We start from the raw sequence: 25982 nt of genomic DNA, 5'->3' as shown, positions 1-25982 counted from the left end.
AGATCTGAATTCAAATTCTGTCTGAGCTCTTTAATAGTTAAATGATTTTATATAAGTCATTAACATCTGTGGGACTCAGTTTCCTCCTCTATAAATTCGATAGTGATATGAAATAAATCAAAGATTCTTAACCCAGGGTTCTATGGGAAGATTTTAGTGGGGTCCATGAATTTTGATATTAAAAAATCTTTATTTTCACTAATCTTTAACTGAAATGTAGCATTTCCTTCAATTGTGAACATAGTTTTAAACAGTAATCTGAAAAGGTGTCTATAGGCTTCACCAGACCTCTAATATATGTATGTGCAAGTGGAAGAAGAAGATATAGATATCCATGGCATAAAAAAAGTTGAGAACCACATGCACTCTTAAGGATCCCTTCTAGTTCCAAATCCCACAATTGTGCTGGGTATAGGAGGTAATATCCCTTGAAATTTCACTGGTATCATTGGGTTGCATCACAGTTATGTTGATAGATGTGTGTATTTAAAATGGAGTAGATCTAAATAACTTTCATAACTCCTGATCCAGAAAGCTCCTAGAGGATGAACCTAATTTGAACTTTCTGATCAGCAATCAGGGAATACTTTTTGCTACTATCTCTACCTTCCATATTGAGAATTTTTGACATTGAAATACAACCCAACTGACATTGGAAAGAGAGGGATGTGGTCACGTGGTGCAAAGAGAAAATGGATAGCCAAAATCCTGTTGGTAATGTCAACACTTCTTTTGGCCAGTTTTTCAAGCATTGCCCTTTACTTGATTATTTTGTTAATTTAATCCAATCTAGGAATAAGTAGGCAAATTAATGGATCTAAATTTTCCTTCCTTTTCTTGCCTTTGCCATACTCAGTGGAGGTTCTAAAAGAGGTTCTAAAATAATATCACTAAAATAATACCACACTGATTGATAATGAGGAAAATGGAGCAAAAACTCAGAGCTAGGATATGTTCATTCAAAATAATTTCTCCAGAAAATTGGTGATACCTAGGCACTATACAAAATACAGGACTAGATATGGTTTAAATTTAAAAGGAATCATAGTCTGAATTATTTGGGGAAATAATTAAGAAAAACTTAAGACAAGAAAAAGAGAAACAATATTTCATGGGGAAATGAGGCAGCAAAGAATGATGTTCTGTGCAACTTTATAATGTGAATAGCAGTTTCATGAGGGGAAATTGTAATGCTGGTAAAAATTTTATCTCTAAAATATCAAACTTGAAATTATATATATGGCAATATTTTCATTGTGAAATAGGCTTAATTCTCTTGATTTTATTCCAAAGTTTCTCCAAATCCCATTTATTCTGGGGATATTCTATATCTTCAAGTTCCCATCCAAACCAGTATTTATTGTGTTTATTATATTTATTATATTTCAAGCCCCAAAGTCATTCATAGCCAAATTAATTTGCAAAGCATTGGTCTCTGGCCTAAAATGAATTTGGAAAGTTGTGGAACCTTTAAACATTATTTTTTAGCATTCTTCTTTTATTTCTAGCAACAAAAAAGCATTGCCACTATGGAAAGCATCATGGAACAACTTTCCAAGTCAGCTGGTTTGTTTGAAGTCACAGTCCCAGATTATAAACAACTTAAAGCCTGTCACAAGGAGGTTCGCCTATTGAAAGAGCTCTGGGATATGATCATCTTGGTAAATAATTGGATTAGTATCATGATGCAAATGTTTATTATAATTTTATTCAGTCAGTCTACTTCAGAGGTGGGGAATTTTTAGGCTAAATTCAACTTTAGGCTTCATTTTTTTATAAAAAAATTTTAAATGATAACATTCATTTTATATCACCTATGGTTTCTTGCCATTATTTTAAAAAGGAAAGGAGGGAGAGAGGAAGGAAGGAAGGGAGGAACTGATAAGGTTTAGAGTGGTCTAGATTTCTGGTGGTCTAGAGGTTAGTGGCTATAAGAGAGTTATTAAGAATCACCATTAAATTGGCCGCAGGTTTTAGGAGTGAAAGAATTCACTCATTCCTGAATATTAGTTGCAAAATGAAAGTTTATTGTTAGATAGAAATCAGTTTACCAAGAGACTGACTTCTATAGTGGCAGAGTTTTGCACTGAGAATGCAGTTCTTAGTGGACTGAAGGTCCTGGCAGTAAGGAAGGCTGCCAAGGTCCATCTACAAAGACTTTAGTTGATGGAAGCTTATTATATTGGGTATCTTAGTGAGGGTTGGGAAGCCCCAGCAGATCAGAACCAGTGGGAGCTGGGAAGCCCAAGCAAGTCAGAATGGGGCTGGGACAAGCCCGGATCTCCTATTGGAATTCAAAGGGATGCTTTTTGACCAGGATTTGCAATTGAATGTCTGGTATCCTGGAAAGACAACTTGTCTGGGGAGGATATACCTCAGCCAGGAGGGGCTGGGAATCTGAAAGGAATCACAGTTCAACAGGAAATACAGTTTCTTAAAGGGACTACAACCCCCTTCAGAACATTATCCCTATACTCGTAATCCTGTTCAAAGTCTTAATTATGTATCAAGTCATATGTCTTCCCATGTGTATTCATCATATTCATCATTTCTTCTAAGTTATCATTTTAATAACTATTATCTAATTGATCCACTTTTTTTCTTACTATAAAAAGTGCTACTGTGAATAATTTAAGAATTTGTCCTGTAGTGAAAGATGACTTGCTTCTCCTCTACTTTTTTAAAGATAAGATTTTTAATATCTAGTATCCATTTGATACTATATTATATTGTATTGCCAATCTGAACCTATCTTTTGCTACCCTGCTTTTCAGTTTTTACAGCAATTCTTGAAGGGATATCCTTCACATGTAATTTGTGTCCTGAGGTTTAGTTTTAATAGTTTTAATGATTACTGCTTTATAGTATAAATTGAGGTCTAAAAATTTATTTTTCATTATTTTCCTTGAGATTCTAGGTCTTTTTTATTTTATTTTACTTTTCAAACTCTATAAAGTACCTACTCATGGGAATTTGATTATATTGTGTCATTTTTTTTATTTGTTATATTTTTGTGACCTAACCATGACCAATGAATTTCTAGTTAATTAAATCATTCTTTATTTCTTTAAAGAGCTCTTTCTAAATTGTCTATATCCGTACAAGGTGTGCTGTGGTAGATTGATTCTCAGATATTTTATTCATTTTACAATTATTTTGAATGGGCTTTCCACTCTATTATTTCCTACAGAGTTTTCTTGTTGCTATATGTAAATCCAGTTAATATTTGTTGGTCTATTTTTGTTCTGCTAATTTACTGGATAGTGAGTATATGGGTAGGAAACACGCATAGACAAGGCAATCAACAACTCTGGTACTGCAGATCCTTGAGACTGACTCCTCCTTGCTCCAAAAATCCTTGTGAAATTTCTTAAAGCTTTTCCTTCATTCAGTTCCTTCATTCAGACTATCTTTTCACTGAACTGGCTCTTTGCAAGGCATAGTGTCTCTGATAGGGGGGCACCACTCAACTGGGCAGTTCTTCCTAGGATGTTGTAGCCAGAATGGGCAGTACTGGGCTGGGTCAAGCAGTTGGCTCTGTAACTGTGCTGGCTTCTTCCCAGGCTCCATTGCACTGAGTCAGGGGCATTAGCCACGGTACTGTTCTCATGATGGGTATCTCCCTGGTAGGGTTAGATCTCCGGAGCTTGCCTTTCAGTGGACAGCTACAGTCTCTTTTCCAACCCTGAGTGGCTTGGGGAGCGAGGTAGGATGCTGCTTTTGTTCCATCCGGAGTACTACTGAGATCTTTTCATTGAAGACACTGGTCTTTAAGTGAGAAAAGCAGAAGCTTATTCCCTTTGACAATTAATCTCAGCTTTGAGGTTGATTGTCACCTCCAGGAAATAGATTAGAGATTTGCCTTTCCTTTGTACACCTCTCTGTAGAAAAGTACTTTCCTTCTTTAAGCTATTAGTCTATGTTATTTTATGGTGTTTGGCATCAGCTCAATCATTTTTTATCTTTTAAATTCTTTAGAGAATCTTACGTAAATGAAAAAAAAAAGTCTTTGCTTATATCAGCACACAGGAAAACTGACCAATCCCTGGAGCAGAGTTCAATGTCTCTCTGCTATTGCAGGTATCCCTGATGCTAAGGCAGTTTCTAAATTGCAAGGGTCTATCAATTATAGATTCCTGCTTAAATTTTTGACCAATTCAGAGTTAAGTTTCAGGAGACTTACAGGCATCTCTTGAAGGCTGTTTCATGCAGAAGTACTTGATTTATTTCTTTTTAATTTCTTTTTCTATGTACAAAAAAGAGTGACCACAGAACATTTTTTTCTGAGTCCTTTGGATGGGGAGAGTGGTAATGGTGGATGATGGGGCTGAGGCCAGCAAATGGTACCAACTTTGAATTTGGCCAGCAAGGTTCTTTCCAAATGTGCTTAACCAGGCAGATTTGCATGGCATTGGTTTTTAAAGAGGCCACTGGTCAAAAATAAATTATTTTGTAGATTAGAAAACTGAGGCAAACAAGATTAAGTGGCTTGTCACACAGCTAGTAAGTATTTGACATCAAATTTGGATTCTGATCTTCCCAATTCCAGGCCTGATACTATATCCACTGTACCAGCTAGCTGCCCAAAATAATACCCTGCTTTCCTATAGGCTTAAGAAAAGTGATACATGAGCCAGAAGGACTGTTGATACTACTGCAATATGGTAGATATTACATGGGATTAACCACCACATCCAGAACACTTTGTAAAACTTTGTATGGTCCTATTCTTAACATTTAACTCACTCTCTTGTATCATGTTTGTGTACATTTCTTCCAGAAAGTCCCAGGAGAGCCAGAACTATGTCATGTACCCAGCATAGACAAAAAGTTTGGTGAAGGAATTAGTGTTGAATAAATGGGACAAATTAATCTAGATCCCTGAAATCCAATCTGCAAACTGCTGAGTGGAGCACAGTGAAAAAACTAGGCATTAGTACTTCTTCCTCTGATATACCTCTAAATCTCTCCACAACTGGTCCTGTATGATTGTTCAAGGCTAAAATCATAGCCTTGCATAAATCTACAGAAAAGGACTTAACCAATGTATTTTGAACATCTATTGAGTTCCAATGTAGCATTGAGGCTTCCCACCTATTTTTAATTTTTGCTACATTATCAATCCACTCATTTTCCCATTACACATGATGGCTGCTATCTTTTAAATTACTTCTCAGATATATAAAGGTACAGTCTCTTTAGGGTGCCTGAATGTTTGTGTATTAGGGCAAGGCATGAGTCTTTGGATCTAGCACAACACCATGCCTATAATTCAAAGCTGCATATGGAACGTGCTATTACCTAAAAGGTCAAATTTTAGGAAGGGAGAGTTCCATTAAACACTAATTTCACTGAAACAACAGATAAATCACCTTTTCCTCCCACAGACAACTTCCTCTGCCATGAGATGGTCCCATCCAAGCCCTGCCTTTCCCCTCTTCTGTTCCAGCCTCAGACTGTTACATTTTGATGTTCCTGGCCTCCTAACCTAGCCTGGCATTTTATTTGTAATGCCCTTTAATTTCAATTTGAATCCCACTTCTCTTTCTACTGGGAGAGTTGGAAAAGGATGGAGTGTTGCTCCTTAATGACCTTAATCATTACCCATAGTAATGGAAGACCATGACCCTACCTGCTGAGTCCTTTTAACATAAAGTCACATATTACCTCCTAGGAAATAGCCCCATATTGGACATAGTGGAAAAGAGCCTTCCTCAAGAATATTTTACATTTGTCTTAGGGACAAGATTGCCAAACAGTGGGTTTGCTACAAGGAGTAAGAAATGGTTTAGAGGGCTAGACATAATCAGAAACACCTCTATTTGAATCCTGCCTCAGACAGTTACCAGCTGATAACTCAAGACAAATCATTTAACCTCTCTGAGCCTCAGTTTCTTTATTTGTTAAATGAGAAGCTTGTATTCAGTGGCTTCTAAGGTTTTTTTTCATCATTAGATGTGATCATATTAGCAAGTATTAAGGAAAGAGACATAGCCAGGAGCTGTCTCTTGTTTTAATAACGCCTCCCTGTCCCTTGCTATTTGGAATGAAAGGAGGACTAAAACAATACCTGAGGTTTGCTACATCATACCATAATACCAAGTCAGGGGTCTGTTAAAAACAGCTCCAATTGACTCAGAGCCAATTTGAGACCTGATTTTTAAATTTTCATTGTAACCATTTGTATCTTAGAAATAGGCAAACTACAAATTAAGAATTGCTTTAATGCTTAATTGTCTAGACTTAAGAAGGGGATAAAGAAAACATTAATAATGCAGCCCATATTTTAAAATATCTTACCAACACACATCACTGCAGGACTGGGTTATCACATGACCCAAAACAGATATTATAATTTCCATGTAGTCCCATTTGGTCTACTGGAGGCAAAAAGGACATCTCTAAGCCAGGCATCATAGTCTGGCCTTGCTAAATTAATTCAACTTGGGGTTTTGGATTTGTTAAGTTCTTCCCAAGAGACTTAGCATTTTTTTTTCTATTTCTTTTTTGGAGTTAATTGGGGGTGAGTGAAACCTAGTATCACATAGCTAGTAAATATCTGAGGCCAGATTTGAATTCGGGTCTTTCTAACTTCAGTATTGGTGCTTTAATCCACTGTAACACCTTGCTGCTTGAACCTTTTTTAAGTTATCTTTGTGTATCTAGTCTTTCTGTCACTTAAGCTTATAAAGAAGTCTTATATTCTTTTAATTTTCTTTTCATTTCTACTAAATTTTCTTCCATTGTTTTTTTATGATACAAATATCTCAATCTCATTTTTTTGTTCTTTAGAGAGATTATTTAGCATGAATTAATTTTTTTTCTTAATCTGTTTTTAAAATTTGTGCTAGGTTCCAATTTCAGAGCTACAATCATTTTCCTTAGGTTTCATTTATTTTTGGATCACTTTTGAATTTCTTTTTGTTTGTGATCTTGGGGAGTCCATAGCATTTGTTTTATATCAGACACTGTTTGGTATTCTTTATATTTGTCAAGAGAGCTTTATATTTTCTTATCTTATTTCTTTTTGTTTTTAGTATTTTTCCTATTGATTTATCTGGGTGTTATTCACTGGATCTTTAGTAAGGCTTATTTTTTTGATATTTTTTGGAGTTTCAAGCTTGGTTTATTTTCTCATCACTTATTTTCTGGCTTTCTTTTTTCTGAGGGCAGACTGCAGAGGCTGGGCTGCAAGGTGATAATGTCTAGAATTGATCATCCTGGGTTTTGTCTGAGTAACCTTTCTGGGAGACAGGATGGATTTCAATCCTCTTTGGGTCTGATGCAGCTGTCTGTGATATACGCTTCCCTATTCCTTCCTTTGCTCTTTTCATTTCCTTCATGAGAAAACAGTACCTTCATGGATGGGCTAAAGTTCAGACAGGATCACTCAGTTTTGTGATCTTATCTTGGGTAAGACCTACATGTGAATTGTCTTGTGCTTTTGAGGATATGTAGAGACTGGTGAGAAAAGAATGCTGAATAAAATTTCAAGTATTATAAAAGAAAACTACAGCTTCCCATTCTTTCCATACCTCTCTGCTTTCCCAGTCTATCACACTTGTCACTTCATTTTCCTTTCTTCAGTGGTTGATTGCTTGTTGTTCTTCATTCTTGAAGAGGACCAAGATGATATCATTATGTTAGAGTCAAGTTACAATGCAATCCTCTACCACAGGTCAGACACAAATAATTCATATGACTATTTGGCCATATGGCTATTTGTGTTATATTCTCCAAATATGCACATCTTGCATTTCCTTAGAATTATTATTTTTTTTTTAAGTATACATGACCAAAACATTATTTTGCTGTACAAAAAGAATCAGACTCTGAATTATTGTACAATTAGCTTGTGAAGGAAATCAAAGATGCAGGTGTGCATAAATATAGGGACTGGGAATTCAATGTAATGGTTTTTAGTCATCTCCCAGAGTTCTTTTTCTGGGTATAGCTAGTTCAGTTCATTACTGCTCCATTAGAAATGATTTGGTTGATCTCGTTGCTGAGGATGGCCTGATCCATCAGGACTGGTCATCATCTAGTATTGTTGTTGAAGTATATAATGATCTCCTGGTCCTGCTCATTTCACTTAGCATCAGTTCGTGTAAGTCTCTCCAGGCCTTTCTGAAATCATCCTGTTGGTCATTTCTTACAGAACAGTAATATTCCATAATTTTCATATACCACAATTTATTCAGCCATTCTCCAACTGATGGACATCCATTCAGTTTCCAGTTTCTAGCCACTACAAAAAGGGCTGCCACAAACATTCGTGCACATACAGGTCCCTTTCCCTTCTTTATAATCTCTTTGGGATATAATCCCAGTAGTAACACTGCTGGATCAAAGGGTATGCACAGTTTGATAACTTTTTGAGCATAGTTCCAAACTACTCTCCAAAATGGTTGGATTCGTTCACAACTCCACCAACAATGAATCAATGTCCCAGTTTTCCCACATCCCCTCCAACAATCATCATTATTTTTTCCTGTCATCTTAGCCAATCTGACAGGTGTGTAGTGGTATCTTAGAGTTGTCTTAATTTGCATTTCTCTGATTAATAATGACTTGGAGCATCTTTTCATATGACTAGAAATAGTTTCAATTTCTTCATCTGAGAATTGTCTGTTCATATCCTTTGACCATTTTTCAATTGGAGAATGGCTTGATTTTTTATAAATTAGAGTTAATTCTCTATATATTTTGGAAATGAGGCCTTTATCAGAACCTTTGACTGTAAAAATATTTTCCCAGTTTATTGCTTCCCTTCTAATCTTGTCTGCATTAGTTTTGTTTGTACAAAAACTTTTCAGTTTGGTATAATCGAAATTTTCTATTTTGTGATCAGTAATGATCTCTAGTTCTGCTTTGGTCATAAAGACCTTCCCCTTCCACAGGTCTGAGAGGTAAACTATCCTATGTTCCTCTAATTTATTAATAATTTCATTCTTTATGCCTAGGTCATGAACCCATTTTGACCTTATCTTGGTGTACGGCGTTAAGTATGGATCAATGCCTAGTTTCTGCCATATTAGTTTCCAATTTTCCCAGCAATTTTTATCAAACAGTAAGTTCTTATCCCAAAAGCTGGGATCTTTGGGTTTGTCAAAGACTAGGTTGCTATATTTGTTGACTGTTTTATCCCTTGAACCTAATCTATTCCACTGATCAACTAATCTATTCCTTAGCCAATACCAAATAGTTTTAGTAACTGCTGCTCTATAATATAATTTTAGATCTGGTACAGCTAAGCCACCATCATTTGATTTTTTTTTCATTAATTCCCTTGAAATTCTTGACCTTTTGTTTTTCCATATGAACTTTGTTGTTATTTTTTCTAGGTCATTAAAATAGTTTTTTGGGAGTCTGATTGGTATAGCGCTAAATAAATAGATTAGTTTAGGTAATATTGTCATCTTTATTATATTTGCTCGCCCTATCCAAGAGCATTTAATATTTTTCCAATTGGTTAGATCAGACTTAATTTGTGTGAAAAGTGGTCTGTAATTTTGCTCATAAAGTTTCTGATTTTCCCTTGGCAGATAGATTCCTAAATATTTTATATTATCAGTAGTTACTTTAAATGGAATTTCTCTTTGTAACTCTGACTGTTGGATTTTGTTAGTGATATATAAGAATGCTGATGACTTATGTGGGTTTATTTTATAACCAGCAACTTTGCTAAAGTTGTGGATTATTTCTAATAACTTTTTAGCAGAATCTCTGGGGTTCTCTAAGTATACCATCATGTCATCGGCAAAGAGTGATAATTTGGCTTCCTCATTGCCTATTCTTATTCCTTTAATCTCTTTCTCAGCTCTTATTGCTATAGCTAGCGTTTCTAATACAATATTAAATAGTAACGGTGATAGTGGGCAACCTTGTTTCACTCCAGATCTTATTGGGAATGGTTGCAGTTTGTCTCCATTACATATGATGCTTACTGATGGTTTTAAATAGATGCTGCTGATTATTTTAAGGAAAGGTCCATTTATTCCTATACTCTCAAGTGTTTTTAATAGGAATGGATGTTGGATTTTATCAAATGCTTTTTCTGCATCTATTGAGATGATCATATGGTTTTTGTTAATTTGGTTATTGACATGGCCAATTATATTGATAGTTTTCCTAATATTGAACCAGCCCTGCATTCCTGGTATAAATCCTACTTGATCATAGTGTATTATCTTGGAGATGATTTTCTGTAGTCTTTTTGCTAATATCTTATTTAAGATTTTAGCATCAATATTCATTAGGGAGATTGGTCTATAATTTTCTTTCTCTGTTTTCAGCCTACCTGGTTTAGGTATCAGTACCATGTCTGTGTCATAGCATTTCCTTAGAATTAAATCAATTCTGCTTTGCTCATAGAATATAATACCTTCTTTGATGAGGGTATACCATGCTGGGTAGTCCTGTGCTAATGTCTCCCATGTCATGCAATCGATTCTAAAGTTCGTGTGTGTGTGTGTGTGTGTGAAGTAATTAGGGTTAAATGACTTGCCCAAGATCACCTAGCTAGGAAGTATTAATTGTCTGAGGTCGGATTTGAACTCAAGTCCTCCTGATTTGAGCCATCTAGCCACCCTCAATTCTAAAGTTCTTATGAAAGACATGAAAATGTCCTTGTATTGCCTTTTTTTCTGATCACTAAGTGAATGTTTACCCTGTGTGAGTGCTCTATAAAATTGTCATTGTGGCAATATATGTTTGGCATTTAAACAATGTAGCCAGCCTGATAGTGAAGGAATTCAATTCATTCACCCTTGAAACTTTTGATTATTCTCTGTTTATTCTTTTAGTCAACCTTATGCTGTTCTCATGTGCTTCGCTATTTCTAAATTGCTGAACTTCACTGAAGGAAGTTACTGAATTGTGACAGTGTGTCCATTAAAGAATATATTAACTTCAAATGGGCCTTCTCAGCAGTCATTAACTTTTGATTGACTTCTATCACAACTTCCACAATGACTGTTCCAAACCTCCTCTACTCTAATCATCACCCTAAATTTACTCCCACCACTTCTTGTCTAAGCAGATAACCTATTTTATTGAAAAGACTGAGGCCATCAGTAATGAGCCCTCTCTTCCCCCTTTCTCCATCCTTTAAAAGCTCTCTACATTTATACCCATTATTTCCTCATTTAATCATCTCAGAAAAAGAAGTGTTCCTGATCTTTGTCTTTTCTATGTTTAATATTTCAATTTTACCCCAATCGCATTGTTTCTTGAATCTCCTTTGGGAGTTTATCAAACAATAATTCTCTTTCTCATCCATTAATCTTTGTTCTCTTCTTAACAGCTCTTTCCTTGATGCCTGCAAATATAATTAGGTTTTTTATACTTTAAAAACCTTCCCTTGACTACAAATTCTGACTCCTGACCCCATGACTGCTTACACTTCTTTTTGAATGCTCTCCACTGATCTATTAACTGCTAAATCTAATGATTTTTCTTCATAGTTCTCTTCTTTCTTTGACCTTTCTGCAACTTTTTGAGAATGTTCACCTCTTTCGAGATACTCTCACCTCTCTTGACTTCTATTACACTATTAGAAAGTACTGTTTTTCTCCTACTTGTCAATCTTCTCTTTCTCATTCTATTTTATTGTGTTCTCACCTGCTCCTGCCTCTAAGTATGTGTTCTCCAAGACCTTGTTCTGGAAACTTTTTTTTTTTGTCTCTGTTTCTCTCTGTCTCCTTCTGTGTCTCTTTTTTCCCCTTCCTCCCTGCCTCCCTTCCTTCTCTCTCCTTTTCCCTCCTTTTCTTCCTTTCTCCCTCCCTCCCTTGTCCCCTTCTCTTTCTCCTCTTCCTCTTTGTCTCATTACTTTAGCCATGGTTTTTTAAAATCTGTTCTCATGGATCCAATTATTCCCTCTATGCAGATGTTGCCAACTCCAGTCCTACTTCCTCCTCTGTATGTTAGCCCCACATCCCCTAACTGTGTCTCTAAATGCCTTATTGGCAGCTCAAATTCAATGAACTCCAAACTGAATGTATTATTTGCACTACCTTTCACCTTTTTATTTCTATAGGTAGTATCACCATTCTTCCAGACACCCAGGCTAACCATCTCAAAATAATCTTTGATGATTCATTTTAATTCATTCTTTATGTCCATTTCATTTCCAGGTTCTAAGTGAAAATACTATGTTGTGATCTGCACTCAGTTCCCATAGTCTTCTCTCTTGGTGTAGATGGCTCTCTTCATTACAAGTCTATTGAAACTGGCTCGAATTACCTCCCGTCCTTCAGAATTGGTCATTGTATAATCTTACTTTTGCTGCAAATACAGAACTTTAAGAGGGAATTCTAGGCTTTTCCTCTCTAGATGAAAAGAGCTTAATGTTTATTTCTGTTGTGACTCCCAGTGTTGACATATATTTGTCTTCTTGTGAATTTTTTCTTGAAAACGTGCTTTGTGAAATGGGTATTCTCATTTTAGGTGAATGCTAGCATTGATGACTGGAAGACTACCAAGTGGAAAGATATTAATGTTGAACAGATGGACTTTGACTGTAAGAAATTTGCTAAAGATGTAAGGAGTTTAGACAAAGAAATGAGGCCCTGGGATGCCTTTGTGGGGCTGGATAACACTGTGAAAAATATGATCACATCCCTCCGAGCTGTAAGTGAGCTACAGAATCCAGCCATCAGAGACCGTCATTGGCAGCAGCTCATGCAGGCGACACAGGTATACCTTGAAACTTAGACTAAGAATAGTCAGTTACTGTCATTCTTTTGGCTATAATTGCTATTGCCAAGCCATTTGTGCCTATTAATATAATGTCTATGATAAAAACATTAATAATGGATAAAGCTTCTCTAATAACTCTTATCAGAGACAAGAATAATAGTCTCAGATACAAATCAACCAATTAATAAACATTTCTTAAATAACTACTTTCTTAATTGCCTTCAAGGATCTTACAATCTAATGAGGTCTCTCCATGCAAACAAATATATTCAAAATAAGCTATATATTTATATATATAATAGTATATTTATATTTATATATTCATATATATTTATATTTATTTAATTAATCAATATAATTATTTTATATATTAATTTAATATTTAATATTAATAATTAATAGATAATTAAATTAATTAATTAATAATATTTATGTTTATGTATAACAGTAAATAACTAATAGAGGGAAGGTAGTTGGGAAAACTTTCAGTAAAAGATGGAATGTTAATTGGGATTTAAATGAACCCAGGGTGCTCAGTGGGTGGAACAGGGGAGAGAATTCTAGGCTTGGGGAAAAAATCAATGAAAAATGTCAGAAGCTGTATGGGGAATATCCAGAAGGTCAGGATCCACTAGATATTTGGCATTGAGAAGACTGGAAAGTTGAGATACAGTATAAAGAGCATTGAAGGAAATTAAAATGAACAGAATATTTTGTATTTGAAGCTGGAGACAATAAGAAGCTACTGGAGCTTACAAGTCATTTTTTTTTTTTTTGACAAAGATACTGGAGTAGTTTAACCATTTCTTTCTCCAGCTTATTTTACAAATAAGAAAACTGAGGCAGACAAAAAGTCAAGTGACTTGCCCAGAATCACACAGCTTAAAAGTGTCTGAAGCTAGATTTAAACTCAGATCTTGATTCCAGGTGCACTGTTCTATTCATTACTTGAGACTTATTATTTTCAAGGCACTATAAGAAGTGTTGGGTATACAAAGAAATATAAGTTATGATTGCTATTCTCAAAATGTTGACAAATTAGTGAACTAATTTTTTTTTTACAGTTGATTGACCTATTTCTTTGAAGTATTCAAATGTTAGGAATTTCTTTAGATTATAGATGTGATAGAATGATAAACATTGTATTGTTGAAAATTATAAACATTAATGACCTTGAAAATATTCTTTGGTTCTAGGTGAAATTTGAAATGTCAGACCAAACTACTTTGGCAGATTTACTACAGTTGAACCTACACAGATTTGAAGATGAGGTTCGTGGTATTGTAGATAAAGCTGTAAAGGAGTCTGGGATGGAAAAGGTAAACTTAACTTAGGACCAAAGTTTTAAAGCTTTAAGGTACCTTAGAAGTCATCTAGTTAACCCCTCTCTTTATTTTATGTATGAGAAAACTGAGGCCCAAAGTATAAAAGTTACTTGTACAAAGTCACATGGAATTGGTTCCCATGGGTGGCAATTTTGTTGTCATTCTATGGTATGGGAAATTCTAGTCAAGGCACCAATTTGAGGATAGGATTTGATCCTTAATGATCTGACTCCAAACTCAATGCTCTTTCTTTCCATCGGACCAAACTCTCTCCTTAAAATCAGATTGTCCCAACAGTTATACTGGAATTAAATATCATTTTATCTGTTGCTCAATGTTCATATAGCTTTTCAATAAGCTGAAGTTGAACTGTGTCTCACTTTACCCATCCAATTACAGAAACACTCAGAAAATCTAAACAACAGTTAAAACTGACAGAGCTTCTTTTCTTTTCTGTCTTTTTATTTTCTTAATGCTTTTTTATTAATCTTTTGCTTTTTACATCATCATAGTTCCCCAGCACTCTTCTAACCCCCTTCCCAGAAGATCATCTCATATAATAAATAATTTTTAAAGACAAAAAAGGAAAAAATTCAGCATATGTTAAAAAAAATCTGAAAATATGTGCAATGTACAACCCAATGAACTTCTCACCTCTATAGAGGGGAAGAATTTATTTTCAATATAAAAGTACTAGCTTGATTGCAAGAGATATATTCCTAGAAAGTATGCAAAGTGAGTCTTAAATAGATTGAATTTTATTTTTCCATTGATTTGCATTATGATTTCAAAGGTATTTGATTTTCAAGGTACTGTTTTTCAGACTGCAGTGATTCCTAATACTTCTACTTGAAGTTATTTTCATTGCAGTGTTTCATATTAAAAATTCATATTAATTAGTTAAACTGATACATATTTATTTATATTAATTAAAAGGTTTTGAGATCACTGGATAGTACTTGGTCTACTATGGAATTTGAACATGAGCCCCACCCCCGAACTGGCACCATGATGCTGAAATCAGATGAAACTTTGATTGAAACTCTGGAAGACAACCAAGTGCAGCTTCAAACCTTGCTGACATCCAAGTATCTTTCCCACTTCTTGAAAGAGGTGACAGGTTGGCAAAAAAAACTATCAACAGCCGACTCTGTCATTTCCATCTGGTTTGAAGTTCAAAGAACTTGGAGCCATTTGGAGAGTATCTTCATTGGATCTGAAGATATTCGAGCTCAACTCCCTGAGGATTCACAACGTTTTGATGAAATTGATAGAGATTTTAAGGTGAGCAAACAACCGTTTTTGCTTCTTTTAAAAACAACAACAACAAACAAACAAACTTATATGGGTAGCTGGTGGGAAGGAATGGAGCTAGGATAAGTAGTCAGAACAAAAGCTGGAAGTTACAAAGAACTAAAATCAATTTTGATATAAGGGGGAGAAATTACTAGCAATTAGAATGATCCTAAAGTAGAACAAACTGCCTTAGTAGATACTGGCTCTTCCATTACTGGAGAACTTCACAAAGTCACAAAGATATAAATGATATAGAGGAAATTCTTGTTCAGATATGGGTTGGATTATATAAGTTCTTAGTTCCCTCCTAACTCTAATGTTTTCTGAAAACTCTGTCATAGAGAAGTGTGATATAGAGACATGGGTTCAAATCTTGTGTCTACTCCTTATGGGCTGTGTGACCTTAGGTAAGTCACATTTAAGAATCCTGGCAAAGTGAGAAAATTGTTCCTTATCTGTGTCCTTGTCCATTTAATACTTTAACTTTTGCCAAAACACACAATATAACTAATGCGGTTCTAATGGTAAAGAATTGAGGTGTGAGAATTGATGTGAGAATCTCCTCTGGTCTTGGTGCAGGTCCAACATGAAAAGAATTCATGAACTCCAAATCTTAGTGGCAAAAAAGGAAGTTTTATTTTTTCTAAGAAGCTTTCTCTTAGGACAAATCTCTTAATGAGGAGATTTGCAAAGATGTGTTAACAGAAGCTTATTTTTGAGCAAGTCTTGGGGTTGGGGGTAGTTTGAGCTGATTATCTCCCAATTGAATGTAAACACTGAAGACTTTTTCCAGAATTTGGAGTTTCCTGAATGGGAATCTGGCTATCCAAAAGATCAATGGGGGGTGATTTGCTTGAGATTTCCAATTGAATAATGCCCCTTATCTTGGAAAAAGGCCCATCTGGAAAATATTCCCCCTCCCAGGGAGACCCCAAATATACCTTCTTTTACAGATCAAAGGGAACACTGTTTCAGAGTGATTATTTTCCAGACTAAAGGGGACACAATTTGAGAGTTCACCCCTGTCATAACCACAAAATAAACATCCACCATGAAGAGCAAAATATTATAACAATTTACTAGACATGGTCTAGTAAAAAGCAATATTAAAAAATGAGAAAGTGTGACATACTGGATAAAGAATGAATGTTAGAGTCAGCAAGATCTGGGTGTGAGTCATGCTTCCAACACATACTAACTCTGATCAAGTTGCAACTTGTCACTATTTCCAGACAATGTTATTTTGCTTTAAAGGCACAAAGGTGATGCAGTGCATCAGTGCCAAGCCTGAATCTAAGAAGATTCACTTTTGTGAGTTCAAAGCTGGTCTCAGACACTTTCTAGCTGTATAATTCTGTGCAAGTCACTAAACTAATCCTTAGCCTCATCTGTAAAATGAGCTGGAGAAGGAAATGACAAACCACTATCTTATCTTTGCCAAGACAATTCCAAATGAGGTCACAAAGAGTCTAAAGAACAATTGAATCACAAAAATACAATTCTAAGTTATGTAATAGTTGCTGATCCGAATTAGTAAACAGTTTCTTTCCTGGAAAGGAATGAAATCACAAGTCTGGTAAAAAAAATATATATATATATGTAGAGATATTCCTCTTTATGTTCCTGTGTGTGTTGTGCCACAGTTCCCTTCTAATTGCCCTGCCTCAGTTTCCCTAAATTGTCTTGTCTCAGTTTCCCTAAATTGTTTTGTCTCAGTTTCCCTAAATTGTTTTGTCTCAGTTTCCCTGAGTTGTTCTGCCTCAATCCCCCTGGCTACAACCCCCCTGTTCTGCTCATTATGTAATGCCAGAGAAACTGAGGCAAGGTAGAGATTAGAGAGTTTTAAATATTTTATTTGAAAGGGAGAGACTGTGCTGGGGGCATCAAAGGTGAGTTCTCAATGACATAATGACATATATATCCTTGGCTCCAAGCTTGGGGCTCTAAGACAAAGGGGGATGGAGTCCAAATTCTGGTGATGGGGTATCTCCAGGCAGGGACAATCAATCTGGTTCTAACAGGTTCAGGGGTAGTACCATAAATTTTAATAAACTGAGAGTCTTAATGAACCAGAAAGGGGGGGGGGTTGCAACTAAGGGGACTGACGCAGAACAGTTAAGGAAACTGAAGCAAGACCAATTAGGGAAATTGAGGCAGAACAATTTAGGGAAACTGAGGCAGAACAATTAGGGAAACTGAGTCAGGACAATAAAAGGGAACTGTGGCACAACATTCCACAATCTCCCTTCTGAATATTCAAATCATTGAATTACCTTCCTCTAGATATCTGGAAGGTTTTAGCACCATAATTTTGACCAACCCTATATGAAACAAATAAGCCAAAATAAAACTAGAAAAATGCAAGAACTTATGGCAAGGACAAGTCTCTCCCTGACCCCAGAGTTAATCAGCAATACAAAGGCTCCCTGTTGCAAGCATGTCAGGTCCTCTGCAGTTGGAGCACCATCTCAGCCAGAGAATTCAGTTTGAGATGGACAGTTCACTGAGAGTTAGGCCTGCAGTCATTTGTGAATTTAACTCAGCCTCTGCTTATAGAGCAGCAGTAGTGCTAAGGGCTCAAGGCCCTTTCAGAGGGGCACTCCAGGGGAGAAGGGTGAGGCTTGGAGTAGCTCCACTTGTCTCTGCCCAGAAAAACAGACAGGGCTGCTACTAGGAAACAGAAAGGATCCAGATTTCTGAGCAGATTATGCACAATTAGATCATCAAGGCAGGCAAACCTGAACTTTTAGAGCAGGGGTCCTCAAACTACGGCTTATGGGCCAGATGCAGCAGCTGAGAACAATTATCACCCTCACCCAGGGCTATGAAGTAATACATACAGTAATAGATGACCCAATCAAGCTTTAACAGTCATCAACCATTTCTAAATTCTCCCATATCAGTCCAAAGTACACCAGGAACAGGATCGATGGTATCTGTCATTCAAAAAAACCTGCTTCATGCTGAGGACTGGCTGAGACTCTCAGTCCAGGGAGGGGGATAGGTATGGTGTGACGTGCTGACAATCAAAGCTGATCTAAGTCCCAGAAGCAAGTCAATATCTGTAATTTGACCAAAATCTAGAACAAGAACCTCCCACAAATCTAACAAATAAAGGTTAGAACAGTCTGAGATAGAAAGACTTGGTTCACAAGACTGCTGCAAAATGTGAAGAGCCAGCACCTTCCTATGTGAAGAGATGAGTTTGCTTCACAGGACAGGCAAACGGCTGTAGTTTCAATAAAAAAAAACAGCAGTTAGGTTTCACAGACCACTGTTAATTGTCCTTTAAAAACACTTGAATATCATAGATACAATATCCAGTAATAGACAGATGACCAGGCTAAATACTTATTTGTCCAAGTATTTAGGATATAATGATTACATATAACCAAATTGGAAATAGCAAGGTATGACATAATTGAATTGCATTAACAGTTTCTATTGACCATTGCTCTGATCATAGAAATCAGTTACAGGAGGAAAAAATGCAGGGACATAACCATAACATAACATAAGTAATCCAAACTGATAGCCACTTTAACCCAATTTTACTCCAGATAATTGTCCCAATGGAGCTTTAAAACTCCCAAATAATATTAACTATAAGCCCAAGAAATTTTGCCTCCGATAACAAATCCCATTAACCAAGGTTTCAGATAAATCCCAAACAGGTATTTACCATGACTTTATATTGATAACAGTAAGAATTTTTCTCAATAAGTTCACTTCTTTCATATCTAAGTAGACAGTTTCATAAGTGTACATTATACATACAAATCATTTTGCTTTAAAATACCCAATTAATTCCAAATTACATATTGTCCATAACAGAAACATTTCCAAAAGGACACAAGAAAAAAGCCATTATTTTCAGAGGCCCTTTAAATAACCTCAGGATACAATCAGCACAATCAATTAAAACAATCAGAATATCCTATATAAAATATCCTAATTCCATGTAAAAGAATCTGAAAGATTCTTAAAAATATTAAACTTTTAGAAATAACCCTACCAAATTAGAGATCACATTTATGACCATATTCCTTAACCAAGGAAACCATTATGTATCAAAAGAAACAAATATTCAGCCAATTAACTTAAAAATAGGCCTGTCGCTTTAAATTGAAGTTTGCTGCACCGGCAGCAACTTGATAAAAAAACAGCAGGAACACACTTGGGGATGGGGTAGGCAGTTTCACGTGGCCATCCTTCCCCCCCCACTCCACCTCCAAAGAGGCAGGAAGGGGAGGGGGAAGACCTGGACTGCATCCCTGGATATAAGATTCCCTCCCGTTTCTCACTCAATTTTCTCCACACACAAATCTTTCCATTAAAAACTTTCCTCTTTCTTTTCCTGTTGGAATCCTTACAAAGTGTTAAGTCATTAGGGTTGATAGAGACAATAATTATCTAATTTAGCATGGTTCAGTATGATCTGATCTTACAAGGAGATATTATGGGCCAGAAGAAACAAGGTAGTAGAACTGATAGAAACAATGCTTGTGTTCACACGTTTAGAGAGCTCATATAAGCAAGAAGCTCTTAGGGCCAGAGAACACTCTGGGACAGACACAGAGCACTCTGGGAGATTGAGAGCCAGGAGTACTCTGGGAGGAAGCCCATAAACCCACTCTCGGAAGTGGAGTCGATTCATTCCAACTTTCACCGTTGTGGCTGGCCTCCTGCACTTACCCCACTGAGACCAAGGCTGGTCTGAAAGGCTCTCCAGAAAGCTGCCCAGCCCCAGGCAAGGAGACAAGAGATTCATTCCAACTTTCACCTTGGCGCTGGCTGGAGGCTGAAGAAAACAGAGGCAAAGGACAACTGCAAGAACTCTTAGAACCAAGGAAAGAGTGAGGCCTCTAAGCTACCTGGGCCCAAGGAAGGAGAAAAGAAACGTTTGAACTTTTATCAGCTGGCTGCATTTGGATGATTATTACTTTTAATTGAAACTAAGGCTGCCTCCAGAAAACCTCCGCAAGAAACCTGCTCCCAGAGAGAACCATTATATTTTAAAGAAGAAAAACACCACATTTTCCTACTTAGCTCTTCTCTTTCCCTTAGCTACATGCAATTTTCCTTCTTGTCTCTCCTTCCAAATACCTTCCCTATACTTTCTCCTATTTCCTAAAACCATGCAAACCTTTAATTGCTCTTACACATCAATCATTTCATAATCAATATACAATACACAATCGTTCATAAGTCACCTACAATTTCCTCTCCTTTTCCCTTCAAAACTTTTAAGATTCACAATATAGTGAATAGCTAGAAAACTCCATAAAGCTTAATTGAGTGTTAACAAATGACCCAATATGTTTCAGAAGGTAACAAACTCTGAACAAAACTAAATACAGTTGTTTTTAAAAGTTTTATTCTTTTGCTTGAATGTTTTTCTGACAGCAATTAGCATTTCTCTTATCTCTAGAGATTTATTGTCTAGCCCAGGCTAATCTTGAATTTTATTGTTTTTTGCCACCTCTCTAACTAGAGCAGGCTGCTTTTTTTGAGGGAAAAAACCTTTTCTGTCATTCCTAAAATAGACAAGTTTTTTTTTTCTTTTTTCCTCTTTAGTAATAAGGGTTTCAATATTCAAACAAATTCCAAGATCTTATACTCAGAATAAATAAATCTAGTAGGCAAAGGCAATAGTAAAATTATTTCCCACAATTTCAGAATTATCCTAAAATTCCTAATCAAATGTTTTCTCCTGCCTGTTTCAATCAGATAAGGTTTTATTGCCTTTTACTCTAGCAGGCTTTGAAAACCTGTTTGAAGGGAAAAACTTTCCTGCCAGTTTAAAATAGCCAAGTTCCATTTACTTACAAATTAGTACAACAGGTTAAAAAGTTTAAAATCACAAGCAATTTTTATACTAAGCACAGTTGCAACATGGAAATAACCAATTACCAAATTTCTTAATCATTGTTCTTAAAACATAACAGAGCTCTTAAATCAACCAAACAGACAGACAAATCATACAGAACACAGAACACAAATCACATAGACATAGACTGCACATTAAGCAAAACATTTAACACAGAGACTAGGGGCTATTTTGAAACCTTAGAATAGCCTTGAGAGAAGTTGTAGCAGCTCTAGAATCTTCCCTCACAGAATCCAAATGGAGGTTCTTAAGCTTCCAAGTCCCATTTGGTGCATTTCTCTGCCTTCACAGAGAATCCCTAGATATAACCAGAAGCAAGATTTTGCCCGGAGGCAACCAGAATCAGAACCAGACCCAGATGGTGTCAGAACACCCAGAGTTGTGCCATGGACACACAGAACCAGATATGTGTCTTAAAAGATTCTCAGAACCAGATAATGCCACATAGCATCCTACTGGCATTTCCCAGAATTGTATGGCTTGTCAGCCCAACTTTTTCTGGGGACCCTGATTTGCTAGCAATCAGACCAGACAGAAAACCACCCTGCAGGGATTTCAAACCAGATTCTCCCTTGGCCAAATGGAGGCATTCACTCGGAAGAAATTCAGAGGGCCAGCCTTTCCCTAACAAAAGAGCCCAGCTCCTCAGCCAACCCAAGGCCCGAGGGAGAAACCCAAAGGTCTCTAATTCTGCTTTCATATCTCGCTGGGAAGCCTCCAAATGTAATGCCAGAGAAACTGAGGCAAGATATAGATTAGAGTGTTTTTAATATTTTATTGAAAGGGAGAGATTGTGCTGGGGGCATGATGCCCTAGGGCTGATGTCCAAAGCATTCAGAGGCAAATGTGAGTTCTCAATCCGTGATGACTGTGTTTAGCTCCCAGAGTATTTTAAAATCAGCCGGAGTCAGGATAAGTGAAAATCCTTGATCTTTATTCTTTGCGGAGGTGAATTGGAATGGCGATATGAAGTGAGAGCAATTGCCCACAAATCCAGCCAGTAGTGCCTCTGGCTCTCACATTCCACCCACCAAATCCTCCACACAATCTCCTATACAACACATCAAACTTCCACAGAGAGTGGGTGGGGCCATTCTTTCTCCAAGCATATATTAATAGAGTATTGTCCAATTGCTAATTAGCCTTAAGTGCTCAGACCTCAGTGCTTCCCTCGTTACATCAATCATATTTATACAGAGTAACTAAACAAAGTCAGGGGGGTAGAGTCCAAACTCTGGTGATCAGGGAATCTCCAGGTAGAAATCATCAATCCGGTTCTGATAGGTTGAGAGGTAGGACCATAAATTCTAACAAACTGGGAGTTTAGGATGTGTACAGCTTAGAGCCAGGAAGTCTGGACTCCCCCTTATCTTGAGCTTACACATTGACAATTTATAACCTCTGAATTATATCAGTTTTAATGAACCAGAGTGGGGATTTACAATTAAGGAGATTGAGGTAGAACAATTGAGGAAAACTGCGTCAGAACAATTAGGGAAACTGAGATAGGACAAGTAGGGAAACTGAGGCAGGACAATAAAAGGGAACTGTGGCACAACAATTAGAACTGAGCTAATTAGGTCTGTGGAAATCTGACATTCCGGAAGATAAGACTCCAGATGTCCTATCTTAGATACCTAATTGGCATTGCTATAGCTCGAAGTTCCAGGCTTCTGGCTCTAGTTGGACACCTCCTAAATCCTCCCAATTTGTAAGAATTTATGGTCCTACTTCCAACCTGTCAGAACCAGATTGATGGTCCCTGCCTAGAGATTCCTGCTCACCAGAGGTTGGACTTCACCCCCACCCCACCCCTGCATTTGTCTATCTACCTGAGCTTAGAGCCATATATATGTCATTGAGACTCATATTTGTTGCTGGATGCTTTGAGACATCAGCCCTGGGGGTAACCTGACCCCTCTCCCTCTCAAATAAAATATTAAGAACTTTCTAATTTATATCTTGCTTCAGTTTCTCTGGCATTACATGTGCTAAGTCGTAAGTAACTGCCTCTCCCAAGTCCAAAGGCTCAATGTCCCCCAGATCAAGTCAGGAATCTTTTGACTTCTCCCCAACAGTAGGTGGCTCAAATTAGGCTCCACATCTTCATCCAGTGGTGAAATGACTTCTTCCTCCTGGGCACTGGCATTTTGATTTTATAAAGGCTCAGTCAGGTCTTGTCTTGCCTCTGGAAGAAACCATGACTCCTAATTCACCAATTGAATGTCTTTTCTCCACAGGTATTAATGGCAGATGCTGTCAAAACACCCAATGTTATTGAAGCAACTAATAAGCCAGGCCTTTTTAACAAACTTGAATCTCTGCAAAAAAGGTGAGTGTTAGGATTTTTACTGAGGGAAATATTTAACAAATATCAAAAGACTGAATACCAAAACCACAAACAAAACAAAACAAATGAAGCAAAAAAAAAAAAAGCCTAGTGTAGAAGCATGGTAAATGTTGAAATATATATGGAAGAATTGCGTATGTTTAACATATGTTAGATTTCTTGCTGTCTAGAGGAGAGGGTAAGGGGGAGGGAGGGAGAAAAGTTTGGAACATGAGATTTTTCATGTCATGAATGTCGAAAACTGTCTTTGTATATATTTTGAAAACAAAAACCTATTTAAAAAAAAATAAATAAAAATGACAAAACATGCTCAGAAAAAAAAGCTAACATAGTTAGCCTATTTTATAATAGTCTAATTCTCTAACTCATTTGCTAAAAATAATTAATAAATTCAGTTCTTTTAGTACTAGTTGATATGCAATTACCATTCTTGCATTCCCCCTGCTATTCTTGCATTTCCTCTGTTTTTTGAAGGCATTATTTTAGTTTTCACATTCCCTTTAGTGGTAGTACCTTCCTTCTATTGATGAACTCCAATTATCCTGCATATTTACCTTGATTGTACATAGTTGTTTGTGTGTTGTTCCTTCTCCTAGCCTCTATTAGGCTGTACGCTCTCTAAGAGCAGAAATCGTGAGGATTTTGTTGTTGTTGTTGTTGGGCATTTGGGGATTTTTGTTTTATTTTTGCTCAGTGATTAGTATAGTGCCGAGTGCACAATAGATGCTTAACATCCATTGATGACACCAGGGTCATAACCTGCATCCTAGGGCATGATTAGTTGTTCTGACCTTTGCCTTGCCACTGGACTTAGTTGACTCTGGAAAAAAAGAGTGAGGCTGACAGCTTTGTGCAACTCTGCCTAATATGCAACTCTGCCTCATGTGTAAGTCAAGACATCACTCCATGATCTCATTGGTCCTCTTTGAAAGAGAGGACAATCCACAAAATTCTTCTCTTGATTTTGACCAGCATCCCTATTGTGTGGTACAGCAAATCCAATTTACAAATATTCAGAGATATCTCAAATGAAGAATAGAAATATTTATTCTTAGCAACTTGCAAGAAGCAAACATCTCCAGAATGGATTCCAGATCAGTTTAGAGAGCTTAATTTCCACAGGGATTGAAATGAGTTATATAGTCATGACCACAAGAATAATGTTTGGAAGTAACATGAACTTGTTAAATTTTGACCTGAATTTTATGATGGTCAGTTTTACAACTGCTTGCAACTGTTTCTCAACAGTTTCATTTGTCAATCTCAATTCTCAATTCTCAACTTTACTTCTCAATTCTCAATTCTCAATCTGCCTTAATTAATGATTTTATAAGAAACCATATAATCCCCTCATAAAGAGATTTGTTTAGAGGTAAGTAATCCATTAAACTAGAATAAGCAAGGAGGCTCGGTTTACCTCAGGCTTTCTCAACAAATAGAGATTACTCAGTTTACAGATGCCTTAGAATGTTTCCAGTTCATTAATTAGTTAGCTTCTTCTAAGAAGTTAAGTAAAGATACTTAAGTAAAGTTTAAGTAAAGATACTTAAGTAGCACATAGCAGGTAGTTAATGGCATGTTGGTTTTAATTGTATTACAAAAATTTATTTTAGCAGACTGACTAAATTTTTAATATTGATATTGTACTATTAATATGCTTTCTAGCACTCCAAATCTGACAGTAAGGAGCTATACATTCAGAAGTAAATGTACTGATGGAATTTAGTTCAGGCTCCCTTAGTTAATCTGGCTTTGTTCCAGCTATCCACCACTACTATTGTCAATCTAATGTGATTTCTGGAAAAGAATAGAAAAATACATATTTAAAGCATAATTAAGTTGCCTTCTTTTTTTTCTTCTTTTGTCTCCAGTTTGGCACTTTGTGAAAAGGCTTTGGCAGAATACTTAGAGACAAAAAGACTGGCTTTTCCCAGGTTCTACTTTGTATCTTCTGCTGACCTGCTAGACATTTTATCCAATGGAAATGACCCAGTAGAGGTAGGTAGTATAATAGTATTACTCTTCAGGCCTCTACTGCCTGAAGGCAGGTTACATTTCCATTTCCTCCAGAGTCATTTAATATCTTTAAGAGGGTTTGGGGCTGATTTCTACCTTTGGCTTTCTACCTTTGGCTCCTCCAATTACAGGATTCCCTTGTACCCCCATTTCAATGTAACCAGTTAACAGGTTTGCTTTATATTTCCTTCAAAGGTTGAAGGATGAAGATTAAAAACATTTCCTCCAAGACCTTGGGGCATAATCCCTTCCTCTACCACTTCCTGTTCTGAGAGAGAAAATGGGGGATTAGGTTCACATTTTAGTTTATATATATAGCACAGTCCCAAATATAAAGTCCCACCCTGGACTTGAGTTCTGGGTACCAGGTTTCTCAGGACTTCCCCACTAGGACTGGCTGGCTATA

General features: G+C 36.5%; 1 protein-coding gene across 3 annotated transcripts in view; it reads left to right on the top strand.

The window, feature by feature from the left end:
• Window positions 1-25982, top strand: part of DNAH17 (dynein axonemal heavy chain 17) — a 254986-nt gene that overhangs the window by 67795 nt on the left and 161209 nt on the right. For all 3 annotated transcript variants that reach the window (XM_031965574.1, XM_031965573.1, XM_031965572.1), the window contains 6 exons: window positions 1509-1661; window positions 12448-12696; window positions 13896-14018; window positions 14961-15308; window positions 23451-23542; window positions 25432-25558. In XM_031965574.1, the coding sequence (XP_031821434.1) occupies window positions 1509-1661; window positions 12448-12696; window positions 13896-14018; window positions 14961-15308; window positions 23451-23542; window positions 25432-25558 (1092 nt within the window). The remainder of the gene's footprint in view (window positions 1-1508; window positions 1662-12447; window positions 12697-13895; window positions 14019-14960; window positions 15309-23450; window positions 23543-25431; window positions 25559-25982) is intronic.

The sequence above is a fragment of the Sarcophilus harrisii genome, chromosome 4, assembly GCF_902635505.1.
Source record: "Sarcophilus harrisii chromosome 4, mSarHar1.11, whole genome shotgun sequence".
In the NCBI taxonomy this organism is placed as follows: Eukaryota; Metazoa; Chordata; class Mammalia; order Dasyuromorphia; family Dasyuridae; genus Sarcophilus; species Sarcophilus harrisii.
Note: the sequence above shows the minus strand (reverse complement) of the source record. Positions and strands in the feature narration are given on the sequence as shown.